The 14,070-nt window shown below is 37.4% G+C and overlaps 1 protein-coding gene across 1 annotated transcript in view; it reads right to left on the bottom strand.

The window, feature by feature from the left end:
• Positions 1-1,583: 1,583 nt before the first annotated feature.
• The window catches only part of DSG1 (desmoglein 1), a gene marked incomplete at both ends in the record, with an annotated part of 44,475 nt that continues 31,988 nt past the window's right edge, over positions 1,584-14,070 (bottom strand). The window contains 7 exons of the mRNA XM_081252594.1: positions 1,584-2,624; positions 4,703-4,911; positions 7,055-7,127; positions 7,364-7,497; positions 8,714-8,992; positions 11,301-11,440; positions 12,868-13,127. Of these exons, the coding sequence (XP_081108720.1) occupies positions 1,584-2,624; positions 4,703-4,911; positions 7,055-7,127; positions 7,364-7,497; positions 8,714-8,992; positions 11,301-11,440; positions 12,868-13,127 (2,136 nt within the window). The remainder of the gene's footprint in view (positions 2,625-4,702; positions 4,912-7,054; positions 7,128-7,363; positions 7,498-8,713; positions 8,993-11,300; positions 11,441-12,867; positions 13,128-14,070) is intronic.

Below are 14,070 nucleotides of genomic sequence, written 5' to 3'. Positions count from 1 at the left end.
AATGCTTTGATTCTATTTAGAGATTTTAACCAGGTAACACTATGTAGCAAATTCACAGAAATGACTCATCATAAATAGGACATTATTAAATTTTGAAGTTAGAAAAGTATACTATATAATTTAGAAACTATCTAAAGTTGGAGCATATATAATCTAAGAGCTTATTGACAAATCAAATCAGGAATATAAAATTTAGGCTAGTGAGAAAATTTGGTTAGGAGGTGGGATAGAGTAAGGAAATTGGATTGTCTAGTACAATTTCATTCCCATTAACACAATGTCATAAACTCTGTTAAAAGTTCCTAGCTGATCTCTTCAAAATAGCAGTAGAGGGTTATTTTAAAAAGTATTAAACTCAATTAAGACTAATAGTACGGTATTATTTACTGAACAATTCTAACTTCCCCCATTAAATATTTTACATGTGCTAAAAACTTTTTTTTAGATCCCCTTAAAAAATTTCCCCAAAGGGTAACTATACTGCAGGCTTTTTTTCACATCTCAGTCTAAGTCAATTATTTTATCTTAGGAGATGTGTAATAAAGAGCTGTATATAAATGAATAACACTTACTAAAAACACAATCTGAAAATACAATGCAATTCCCGTCTACTTCTTTGGAAGGTAATTTACCATGTCAGGTGTTACTTGCTTCAGCCTGAGAAGTATACTTGGCAGGTTTTCCTTTATTAAGTCATAGTCACAGTGGTAAAGGGAAAAATGCGTGTGATATCTTGCAACTTCACCAGTATGCAATATACGTCAATACTGCATCTACCACTAGACACAAACTAGAATCAGAGAAGTCCTTGACTCCATAGGAATTATAGCTAAAGCCCCATCTTGAGATCTAGACTCAGACGATGCCAGTTCACTCCCAATCAATCTCACTATGTGGCCACTCTCTTATGGAAGTTCCCTCCCAGGAAACATTTCCTAATTTGAAGTTTGTTTCATCTAGTGCAGTTATTAAGGTGGGAGTGCTTGGTGGCTTGTGGACTTGGCTGAGCAGCCATTTTTTTTTCTTTAATGGTTAACGCTGGTCTAAATATGTGATTATATTTTTACTTATATTATCTGTGAAATTGCCAAGGTATTTGGGGCATATTTCAAATTCTTCCCACATACTTGAGCACATATTGCACGTTTAGTTTTATTTAACTATTGCCTGAGCTACATGGCAATTCAAAACAGAGCAAGGAGAACGATGCCAATTGCCATCTTAAGGCCAGTACTTTTACATGACCAAGTTTTATTTATTCCATGCGCTGGAGATACACTACAGGTTACACAAAAGCCAAGAAGACCCTACAGGCCATCCAGGCACAAAGAAGACCCTGTCTCAAGTTTTAGTTCACGGTCATGATTCTGTTAGTATGACTATAAGAAAAAAGTTTAAAAATGCTCAGGAGAGCTCTTGCCCAACAGCACTATTTCCATCTATTTTTCTCACTGAGGTGTCTCACCTTGTTCCACAATTTTCTTAGCACCTGGTTGTGCATCATAAATCACATTGTTAGTTTTTGGGTGGTGGGAATTAAACCTAAATCACAATTACTGAGAAAAAGCGTGCTGGGGTCCTGGCTACTTGGTGTATTGTCCTGTACCGTACTTTGTGACTGGACTTCGGGCTGTGATAGGGGAGGCAGATCCTAGGGTATTGCTAAAGTGATGCTCAGAGGAGCCCCTCAAGTGGCCAATGGTGGATGTGCCCCTGATGCTGCCACTCAGGCCCCCGCCCCCTCCCAGGCTGCTCAGCCCAATGCCACCACCACTGCCCACCAGGCCACTGCTGCCTATGCCACTGCCTCCACCTAGCCCAGCTGGGCCACTAATGCCAGTTATGCCGGAGCCTGAAACTACCTTCTCTGTCACAATCACATTGTGGGTGTTTGATAAATCGGGGTGCACACTCAGACTGCCCACTAGGCCAGAAGTTGGCCGGATTACTCTTTCTGTCACTACTACATTTGAAGACTCTCTAGGATCAGGGATGGTCAAAGTGGAGGGCATGCTTGAACCGGGTGTTATTACCCTTTCTGTCACTATAACATTTGACCCATCTCTCAAGTCAGGCATCTCTAACATCCCATGCAGATTGGCACCAGAGATTGGGCCGACCACCCTCTCTGTCACCACCACGTTTGATGCATGTCGGTTATCGTGAATGTGGACAGAGGGCTTCAGAGTGCCCATGGTGGTGTAAGACTCAGTTAAAGTGACATTACCATAGCCCAGAGGATCAGGAATAGGATGCTGTACCCCAGGTCCCGAGGGGTAGTTACTCTCAGAAATGATGGTGGTCGTGCCGAAATGTGGGGAGGTGTGTGGGTGTCCACTACCAATGGGCTCTGTTCCCTGCAGAGGGCAGATCGGTTCAGTGCTGTCAGGTGGCCAAGAGGGATCAGGGTCTGGATATGGTTCAACTCCTTTTCCCAGGCTGATATCTGCCAACTTCTTAAATTTAGGCCCCAGTGTATCCAAAAAGCTGTCATCCAAGTCTTCTCCAATGAAGCTACAACAACCCACAGAGCCTGCAGGGGAACCTACACCTTCAATATCATATATGAGCAAACAGTCATTGGATGGGCGTGCTTCGTCTTCATCTGCATAAGCATGTGCTTTCTGAATTTGTAGAAGAAAGAGAAAATGAAATGATGAATACATTATTAACAGTAATAGAGGTCTTTATCATTATTTTTTTCCAGAGCTTTACCAAAATATATATATATATAAAACAAAATTCTAACATCTTCTAGAGACTCTTTAGAAATTATTATATAATTACTTGAAAGAATTTGGTTAGGAATTATTTTAACTGTAATTTGGATAATACATTTTGATATTTATTTAGATGGACTTCTTCATCTTAGTGCACTTGGGACACAAAAGCACAAAAAGAATCACATGAATGATTTTGCAACCAAGTTAGAAGGAGGTATACTTAAAAACATTGAACTTAAAGTATACCAAAATTGTGTATTTTTTGGATTTGTTTAAATTAGGTGGTTCATAGTTGATTTGGGTTCATTCAGAATTGTGCTTTTCTTCCTTCAGATGAAGTGAATATGGTGGTTCCATGAAGATTTATTTCAGAGTGGCTTTTTAAGCGAAATAACAGGAAAATTTGACTCTGGGTCTATGCCACTTTTGGATTCAGAATTGAAGGTGACCAAAGACAGTTCTTAAAAATAGAATCTCCTCCAATTCAAAGTGAAAGCTCACAGACATGTGTACTTTTATTTCATCTCTTTTGTTTGTAATATTGGATTGCAAACTTTCAGGTTAAGCAGAAACACCTTTATTAGCAAACCAACTCATTGTGCCATTTCAATTCAAAAATAGTTTTTGAGTCCTTACTGTTTGGCAGACACTCTCTTAGGAAGTTGGCAATAAAGTAAGGAACAAAACCAGATAAAGTCCCTCTCTCACAGGGCTTACATTTCAGTAGGATGAGCCAGACAACACATAAACATATTTGTTAGGAGGTGCAGAGTAAAGGAATAGAGAGGGATAGGGTTGTTCTTTCAGACAGAGTGGTCAGGGACAGCATCTCATAAAGTGATGGTTGTTCAGAGACTGAAGTCACGGGGACAGTAAAGCAGAGAGAGTGTTCTGGGCAGAAGGAGATACAAGTGCAAAAGTTGTGAGGCAGAAATGGAACTTTTCATGAAAATGATATTCATTTGTAGGGACATGGGTAGGAAGTATACCTATGGATTTCAGCAACTGGCTCCTTATTATTTGCTGCTATTTGGAAGGCTTTTACTAGTATTTCAGTTCAAAATATCAGCCACCCTCTGATTAGGAGAGTTAATGACTGTATTTTAGGTGTGTGTAGAAGGACATAAATGTATCAGAGACAGTATCAGAAATAGGAAATATCTGAAGGTTTAAGTATCATATGGGGTATAACCACGGGCAATTCTGTCTCTACCTGAAGATGGCAAGATTAATTCTCTCTGGTTCTTAGAATGTCCTGGAAATGTACTATGGTTCTTGGACCCACCCTTATTGCGTGTTTACTCTGTGCTTGGAACTGAGCCAGGTACTGGCAACATAATGTAGAGCCCATGCAGACGAGGCACTGAAAACGGTGGTGGACATGTAACCAACAGATTTTAACAATGGTATGTTCTATAAAATGTACAAACAAAGTACTACAGAGATACACATAAAGAAACATCAACGCTACTTTGGATGAGAGGATTCACAGTAAAAACTTCAGAAAGGCAGGGGTGTTTGAACTGGATAGAAAGATGAGTGTGAGTTTGTGAGAGAGAAGATCAGGTATAAGCATTCCAGGGCGAGCACAGCATAAGCAAAAACATGGAGGGCAGTAGACCAGTGTGAATAAGGCAAAGGGGCTTGGCAAGCAGGGTGGCTGGTAGGGAGTAATTGGAGGTGTGAGGGTGTGAGGGAAGAGGTCAATTGGTTACTTGCTGTGTGAAGGAGTTTCGACTTCACGCCACAGACAAAACAGAGCTGGGAGCCACTGGTTGTTTTAAAGTGGGGGAGGAAAGTGCTCAAGTCAGAGTTTGAGAAATACTATTCAGCAGGAATATAGATTGTCAGGCATAAAGACCAGAGGCTGGGAACCTAGTTAGGAAACGCCCACCAAAGCCCTGTTGGGAAATAGCAGGAGCCTGGGGTAGAGATATGGGCGCAGGATGGAAAGGAAGGCATGGGGATAGAGAGCTTACCTGGCAGAAGTAACTTTCAATGAAGTTCATATTCAGCCCTCCTTCTCTACATTCCCTCATAGAACTTCTTCTTAATGTTCCCGAATATTCTTGACATATCTTAGGTGTTCCTGATGTTTTAACTCCATCCACTAGTTCCAATGCTGTCGTTCTTTCTCCTCCTCCAAGATCTTGCATTTTTCTGTCACGATACTCATTTGTGTAAACCCCTAAAAGTGTTGATCAAATTAAATTTTACTTTCTCCTGTTAGCTGCTTTTTCTCTAGTGAATTGTAAACTAAAAATTAGTAACTTACTGTAATGTATAGTTTCTCCATTTAAGTATGCAGTTGTGAGTGAGCAAAGAAATAAAATGAAGGTAATACGGGACTTCCCTCATGGCACAGTGATTAGGAATCTGCCTGCCAATTCAGGGGACACAGATTCGATCCCTGGTCCAGGAAGGAGCAACTAAGCCAGTGCGCCACAACTACTGAGCCCGCGTACCACAATTACTGAAGCTCACATGCCTAGAGCCTGTGCTCCACAGCAAGAGAAGCCACCAAAATGAGAAGCCCGGGAACCGCAACAAAGAGTAGCCCCTGCTCGCCACAACTAAAGCCCATGCACAGCAACAAAGACCCAATGCAGCCAAAAATAAATAAATAAATAAATAAATAAAAATGAAGGTAATACATAAAGAAAGGAGATGCAAATATGATATTGAGTTCAAAATAATATTATTAATCAATTTGTTAATTCAGTAATTATTTGAGATACTCCTATATGTTGTGCTGGGATCGGGGGCTCCACAGAGGTTATAAAACCCTATCTATGCCTTAGAGAGTTTGATTTCAAATTGGGGGAAAATACCCAAATTCTAAAACTTAAAAAAAAACAGTATAAGAATACTCAATGTATTATTAGAAGCACAGGGCCTCCAGGGCATTCAGAGAAGAGGCCATGGCTATGGTGAGGGGATAGGTTTGCATGAAGACTCTGGGATTTGCACTTGCTTGTGAGGGGTGAGTAGAAGCCTGTTACAAAATTCCAGGCAGGTGAGATAAAAGGATGGCCCAGACTATGGAAGTGCCATGGACAGAGAAAGTGTTGACAATGGGGTAGATGTCCTATGTCTTTCATATTTTGAAGATCTTGAGTTTAGGTACAGTGTTTCATACTTCTTACTCTGGTGCCTCTCACTGTGCTTTGTTCAAGGTTTGTAGACTTAATGAGAGAATAAATGCATAAATAAATCCTGGTGGATTTGAGGATTTGACAAGTCTTGAGAACTGACTGAGCGTCAATGAATAGGGAGATAAGAGAGTCAAAAATGAGTTTCTGCTTTTGAGGTGGAGGGTGTTGGTGTCATTAACAATAATGGACACCTCAGGGGGAGAAATAAGTTTACAGACTAGCATCTGAATGTGGTCCAGTTCTATAAGTCATAAACATTCCTATGTCTTTTACATTTTGAAGAGTTCAAAGTGGAAAAGTCATGATCACAAGCTTGAAAAAGACTGAATGGAAAATAAGAGAATCAATAATATTTATTTACCTTGAAATAAGGCAAGACAGTACAATTATTTTCAAAGATATGAGTTTTTAAAATTTATTCCTCTTTTTCTTAGACTGATTTTGTGAATTGTGGAGGCAGATGCTAGCCTCAATACATGAGCATACATCTATTTAATAGGGCTGTACTTTAATTCAAATTAGTGGTTGTTAATAAATAACAATTGCTCTATTAGACAAAAAAAAATCTCAGCCAAAATTGACTTCTGGTTACAATTCAGTACTTCTCTCCTATTTATAGAAATCCTAATCAGATCATCTCTTGTGTACTCTCTGATGATTGAAGAAGATTAAAAAAAAAACAACCTAAAAGAATAATAAGTATTGTAGGTTTTTCTTTAACATTTTAGTTGCAAATTATTCATTTAAAAAAGAATGAAGGGGGGCTTCCCTGGTGGCGCAGTGGTTGAGAATCTGCCTGCCAATGCAGGGGACACGGGTTCGAGCCCTGGTCTGGGAGGATCCCACATGCCGTGGAGCGGCTAGGCCCGTGAGCCACAACTGCTGAGCCTGCGTGTCTGGAGCCTGTGCTCCGCAACAAGAGAGGCCGCGACAGTGAGAGGCCCACGCACCGCGATGAAGAGTGGCCCCCGCTTGCCACAACTAGAGATAGCCCTCGCACAGAAATGAAGACCCAACACAGCAAAAATAAATTAATAAAAAAAAAAAAAAAAAAAGAATGAAGGGAACAATTGTAAAGATAAGACAATTAAGAAATAGTAAGGTATGCAAAGACAGAGAATAGAGTTCCTCGTTAGTCATTTGAACTATGAAAACTTAAAAAAAAATTTTTCTTACCTGAGTTGTCAACGTACTCAATAATATCTGCATTATTGGGTGGTATTTGTGGTGCACAGATATTGGTCAAATCCTAAAGGACAGGAAACATTTTCCCATTTGTAATGATTCTTTTCTTTCAATAATTATACACTGGGTTTGTTCTCAAATTACCTCAGATTTTCTAAAAGGATGCTAAAAGTAATCTGAACCTCATTTAGAAAGGTTTCCCTGGTTACTGTCATCTAATTTTGATGTACGTTTCTCTTCGTTTTTCCCCATCGGCTATCCCAGAACAAAGAACAACCTAGACTGTTAGTGAGCACTTACCGCAAGTTTGGGCTGCGGTCCTTCCACCGCCCACGAATGAATTGCTCCATCCGAACATTCGGGAACAGGCTTAAAGCTGGCCCTACAACCAGGGACACCTCCACAGTCACAAAACATCAACAAAAATGGGACCACTGATGGTGAAAAGATAGGAATATTGCAATTAGCAGTGGGACCATATTAAAACAAAACAACCTGATTTTATGATTAAATTTGAACCCCTAATATAAATCCATTTGATTCTAACATTATTATGAAAGTTTCAGAAAACAAGCTGAATAATGGTGAGATACCAAAATCAACGTGAGCCTCAGACTGCAATCAATTTTTACTTGTTATATAGTATTCAGATTACAGATCGTATTATACTATTAAAGCAGATGAGTCTTTTCCCTGTCATTACTTAGGAAAATATTAAAGGAAAAATATTCCTCAGAGACTGTAGTATCTGGCTCATCGCCACTCTAATTTCTATCATCATCCAAGGCAATGTTAAAGACCACCTGAAGAATCCATTGGATATTATACCCTCAGGTCTAGATCCTTGACTAGGTCCACTCTAGTGACCATGCAATGTGGTCTATCTCTAAATGCTTCCATGCGTGGTACTTCCTTTTCATTATCTAATTATTGTTGTGAAGTGAGTTTTGTTATTTCACAGATGGCAAAAGCAAGGCTCAGAAAGCTTGGGTAAACTTTGAAGGACTCAGACAATTGAATTTAGAAGCTGGAGTTTAATTCTTCATCTATTTGTCTCTCCTTTCCTTAGGCTGTGCAGCTTTGGCACAGCATGAAATCCCTTCAAGGTCTAGCCCCTGTCTATCTTTCTAGTCTCAACTCTCACCATGCTCTCAAGCACATCCTTTATTTCTTCTATGCTGGAGTCCTTTATTTCAGTTACTTGCACTCTCATTCTTTTGTGATTTTGCACATGGATTTTTTTTCTTCTTGTATTGCGCTCCCCTTTTCTTGTCCACTAGGCTACCTCCTATTCATCTGTTAAAACCCAACTCAGAGTTTACTTTCTCTATGTAGCCTTTTCTGATTGTTTCAGTCAGTTGTTTCTGACTGTCTTCTTCACTCAATAGCAATTTGAACCTGTCTGTTATGGTACTTTCCTATTACATTGAGATTCAAAGCAAAAAAGTTTTTATCCTCCACTGCACTCTAAGGGGTCAAGTTGTTTGATTTTTTTTTCATGTCATAAACCCAACACCAAACATAGAAATTTCTTGATAATTGCACAAAATAAGAATTTGTAAAATATATTTCATCAAAGGATCAGAAAACTTATTTCCTCTCCACAATTTTTTAGGGGGCACATAAAAACAGGACTGTAAAAGTACTTACATCCTAGAACCAAGAATCCCATGATGAGTAGTCCAATGCCAGCAGGACCAAAATATACATTATCTTTGCTTATTATCTGAAAAGCAGTGGTGCGACCTACATCAAAAGTAGTTGTGCTAACTATGTCACCGTTTTTGAGGGTATTAGTGGTAACATCTGAGGAAGTAAGGCCATTTGTACTAGTACTGGTATTACTTTTATTAGACGATGGAACATTTTTCCAGGGACTACCTTCAAGTTTAATAATAATTGTACCAGTAGAAGTTCTTTGAAGAGCATCTGTAACAAGGTTTAAAATGAAAGAAATATTTTATACATTTAGCGAAATAATTGTTGGACAGTACAAAATTATTTTCTCTTTGCATCAGTACTTATTTCAATGTCTTTATTCCCACCAATTCAGTAACTCCGCATATTGTCTCTTGTCTGTGACTCAGTTTTTAAATCAAACTATTATGAATAAATATTAGTGCTTGAGAAAAACTGTCCTATGTGTTGAGAAACATACACAGTAAACACCACATTATGTATTGGTCAGCAGTGTGTCATAAGCCACTGTGGAGACATTTCTAGACCATGTGTTACACACTTCTCCATGTATTAGACTAGATTTTGTTTGCTGTTTTACAGTCTTTCATCTTTCTTCAGTTCTTGTCTTTTTTCCTTTTATGGGCTGACAAAACCAACAGACTTTGGGCAGATTGGTCAGTCATTTGTATAAAAATCTCCTACTGATAAAGTAGCATATCCTCAAACTCACAACCAACAGTTCAAACAACTCATAGGAGAGGGAATTTGGCACTATTGGGGGAGGGGAATCTTTATATCAATAAAATGAAACACTTTTGTTTCACAAGCAGATATTCCAAATTTGCTTTTTTCTTATCCTTCAAAGTTTCAGTAAATTATTGTGTTTGTTGACTAAACACAGGAGGAGAGACATCTGTGATTCGTTTCAACTTAATGGTTCCACACTTGCTGTTGGCTTCAGCAAATTACTATTATCGTTATTATTATTTCTATTATATAGATGTAAGCGCTGTTGTCAGACTTTGTCCATCGATGTCACTCTAGAATCTGGCACAATGGCTGACGTATGGTTAGAATTCGATACTTAGTTTCTGGATAAATGAATAAAGATATCCCTGGAAGTACATAACAGAGATAGGTTTACATACCGTCTATCTGCTATCAAAGCCCATGCCCTTTCAGCCCAGCTATGCTGATTCTATTGTTACTGTTTTGTTGGAATACAACAATTCTATTATACTGTTACTGTTTTTGTTATTTTTATTATTGTCATTGGATCTAATGTTTATCCCCAGAAGGTGGTATTTTTTAATGGCAAAGAGAATGCTCCCTATTTGCCATCAGCCTACAGTTTAGTAAATTAAAGCTCCAATTTCTCTTTCATGTGTCCAATTAAGCTTGATGTTGGATGTAAGAAAAGGAGTAAACTAGCAGTTGCTTAAGACAATTTCAGCACTGAAATAAACTTTATATGTAGATGGAATAAACATCTCGATTTGTAATAAACATTTTAAAAACTACATTTATTTTGACTGATTGTGGAAAAGACCAGCATAATTTGGTAAAAATTCTGAATTGTTGAATGACTTTAAAGAAATACTGTTTTATTTCTTTTTTTTTTCTTTTTCTTTTTTTTTTTGCGGTACGCGGGCCTCTCACTGTTGTGGCCTCTCCCTTTGCGGAGCACAGGCTCCGGACACGCAGGCTCAGCGGCCATGGTTCACGGGCCCAGCCGCTCCGCGGCATGTGGGATCTTCCCGGACCGGGGCACGAACCCGTGTCCCTTGCATCGGCAGGCGGACTCTCAACCACTGCGCCACCAGGGAAGCCCTGTTTTATTTCTTTTAAACTTGTGAAGCAAGTGGAAATTGTCAATCCCTTCTTAGGACAATTGAAAGAAAAAGGAAGAAAGGGAGAGAAGGAGGAAGAAGGGAGGAAGAGAAACTGAAGTAGAAAATATTGCTTAGAATAAGCCTCGAGGAACTTCCCTCCTAGTGATTAGCCTAATTTAATTTTGTTGGTTTTGAAAAGTAATATAAGGATGCTAATTCCAAATTGTTTACACAAAATTGTACATCAGCTTTCCAAGGATCATGTAAAGTTAAGTTAGCTTGGCTTTGGGTCTGTTTGAAAATAATTTTACAGTACAATTAAAAAATTTCTATTACTGACATTAATACGAACTAACATTTATTGAATGTCAGCACTCGTCTAGTGCTTTACATGTAGTAACTCCTTAAGTACTTCTAAATCCATAATGTTATTGGCCCATTTTATGGAAGAGAAAACTGAGGGATAGATGGGTTAAATAACTTCTCTAAAATCTTAGAGCTAGTAAGTGATGGTACGAGATACCAATCCAGTCTAATTCCAGAGCTCACGGTCTTAACCCTAAATTATAATGCCTCTTGTATCATTCAGGATTTGATTGTATAATACCCAATATGATAACTTTTGTTGGAAAAAAGATTACTTCAAAAGACAGTAATTAAAATTTTAGTTTCTGAATGTATGTATAACTTCCAGTAGACGGGAAAAAATTAAATTCATTTCTTACCATCTATAGATAGAATTGTTCCTTGGTATTTTCCCCTAAGTATTTCATATTGTTGAACAGTAACTTTATTTCTCAAAATAATTATGCCCGTTTTTGAGTCAATAGCGATTAGGCCAGCTGGATTACTTCCCATTACATATCTGTATTTGAAAGACAATGGTACAAATTAATGTTAACTATCTAAAGGCAGGGGGGAGAGAAAGAGAGGTTTTGATTTTAAACCATGTTTCCAGCCAGTAGTTGTAACTCCTGGATATAATTTTCAATTATTGGACACTTTATTTTGGTGGGGGAGGGGGCAGTTTCAGCTGTTTGAGGACATTCAGAAATGGATGAAGATTTAAATTTAAGAAAAAAGAATTACTGAGCAGCCATTTGTGATGGAATGTCTATGACATCTAGCCCACTTAGATGTACGAACAATCCTCTGATACCTGCAGTCTCATTTTCATTTGATTTTGGCAGCATCAGAACTGTCCTGGACAGCCCAGATGCTGGGACTTCCTGGGCTGCTGCTAATTCTAAACTATTCTCTTACCAAAGAAGTTACTTCTTCAGCAGCTTGGCTTTCATCCCTTCCCTATTTCCACTCCCCTCCCCACATACACAGTGAATATACAGGACTTCTTGTGGATTCCAAACTCTGTCCTTGTCTTGTGCCTCTATCCTATTCTCTTTCTCTTCTCATCTTTGACTTCGAAGTTTTCCTTCTCATTTATATGTTCATTAGACAAACATTGGTTAGATAACTCTCTGTGTCAGGCATTGTGCTAAACTCAGGAAATAGAACTTGGAAAGCAGTCAGATAGGGGTGTGGTCTTCCCTCAGTGAACTCACATCTGTGGAGTACAAGAGAGCTTATCAGTAATGGCGGTGCAGTGTGATAAGAGCTATAACTGAAATACTCACATGGAGTGAGAGGAGCGCAGAGAAAGAACTTTAAAAACTCATTTGCGAGGTCTTTCCACTCCACCATTATTCCTGATCACAAGCATATTTGCAAAATACGTGTGCACATATACACACAGATTTTTATTGATCAAGTAGAAACACTCAGATACGTAGAGTTAAAAAAAACCTACACAGCTTAATTTTTCCTTAATGTAACCAATTTTTCATATCAAGGTTATTGTTGACCAATATTACATGCTGATTAAAGAGAGAAAGTAACTGAAATGCGTTAACTAAATCTAATTGATTTCAATCTGGGCAAATTTGCAATGGTAAAATCAATCCATCAAATCTTCCAAGGGGAATAACCATGATATGTAGTAATCAGCTAACTGGTCAATAAAATATATAAACACAGGAGCGTCAAACTTTCCAGATACAATATTTTCACATTTTAAACCTTCACATTTTTCAATCTTACATTTTGTGCAAATTTTTATATTTTCTTAAGTTAAACAGTCTAAATTAGGTAACAATTCCCCAATTAGTACGTTTTATGATTGAATTTCAAAAATAGTGACAAATATTTTAATCCAGATACTTCAAATTTCTAAAAAGAACATATTTATTTAAGTTCAATATGTAGTGAAAATTAGTTGGAAAATGTCAGTCTTACCTAACACTGGTTGAAGGTAGACCTGTGTCCAGATCAGTAGCTATAAAGTCTCCCAATTGATGGTTTTGTCCCATCTCACTAGTTACTACGAATGTCTTTGAACCTGGACGGAACACTGAGCCTTCAACTACATTTAACACAGTCACAGAGACTGCAGTCGCTGTGAGTTTATATTGAGACATAATTGATTGATGAAATTCAGCTTTATTTCTAACACCAAGACTAAGTTGAAGATTCTTCATAGCTTCATAATCTAGGGGCTAGAAAATACATAGTGAAATAGTTTTACTATAAGGGGAAAAAACATTCTAGAGGAAAGAGAAATTCTTTGATAATAGGCAAAAAAATTCTTACATCTTTTTCTTTAATTAAATATAAATACATATAAATACACACTCTATTCTTACTTTATATTCAATTCAATACAAACACATGAAAATACAGTAAGAAAAAGACCAATTGTCTTAGATCTTTTGTTGAAAAAGTTGAAAATGTATGAGTTCTAATTGTCCACCAAACTAAAAAACTTAAAATAATACATGGTCAAATCCATGCATTTTGTAGTGCAAAGAGAGTTTATGTTAGATGCTATCATTTCAGGTTTCTCAGAAAATAGCTCTATTTATTAGGAAGAATGGGACAAGTATATCATAGGTTCAATCATTTGACTGATTTTATCCATAAAGAACTATTTACAAGAAATTTTACTATGTATATGTGACTTCTTTCAATAAATCAAATAATAGAATGTAGTATATAAATAATAAAAAGAAATCCGTATTGTATTCAACATATCCTGGAAAATTCACTTTATATTATAAAATTATCAAGTAGACATTTTCATTATGAAAGACGGTGTCAAAATCCACTACTCATAAAATCCACAACTATGCATTATGCCTATAAATACCAACTATATTTTTTAAAATTTTCACATAACAGTAGTTTAGATGACCATCAATTCACAAACTGAGCTCTCTATTTAGCTAAAATTTTCAGTCTTTGCTCTAATATTAGCTTCATTTGCAACTCCAAGAATGGCTATAAAATTATGTATACATATACATCACACACATGTATTACATATATATATATAATCTTAACAAAAGAATTAATATATGGTGTCATGTCTGGGAGAAAAATCAACATTATTCCCATTTTACAGACAAAGATATTGAGGCCAGATAGATCAATTAATTTTCT

This window comes from Mesoplodon bidens (genome assembly GCF_964165515.1).
Source record: "Mesoplodon bidens genome assembly, chromosome: 13".
NCBI lineage: Eukaryota > Metazoa > Chordata > Mammalia > Artiodactyla > Ziphiidae > Mesoplodon > Mesoplodon bidens.
This window is presented reverse-complemented; position numbering and strand designations above follow the sequence as displayed.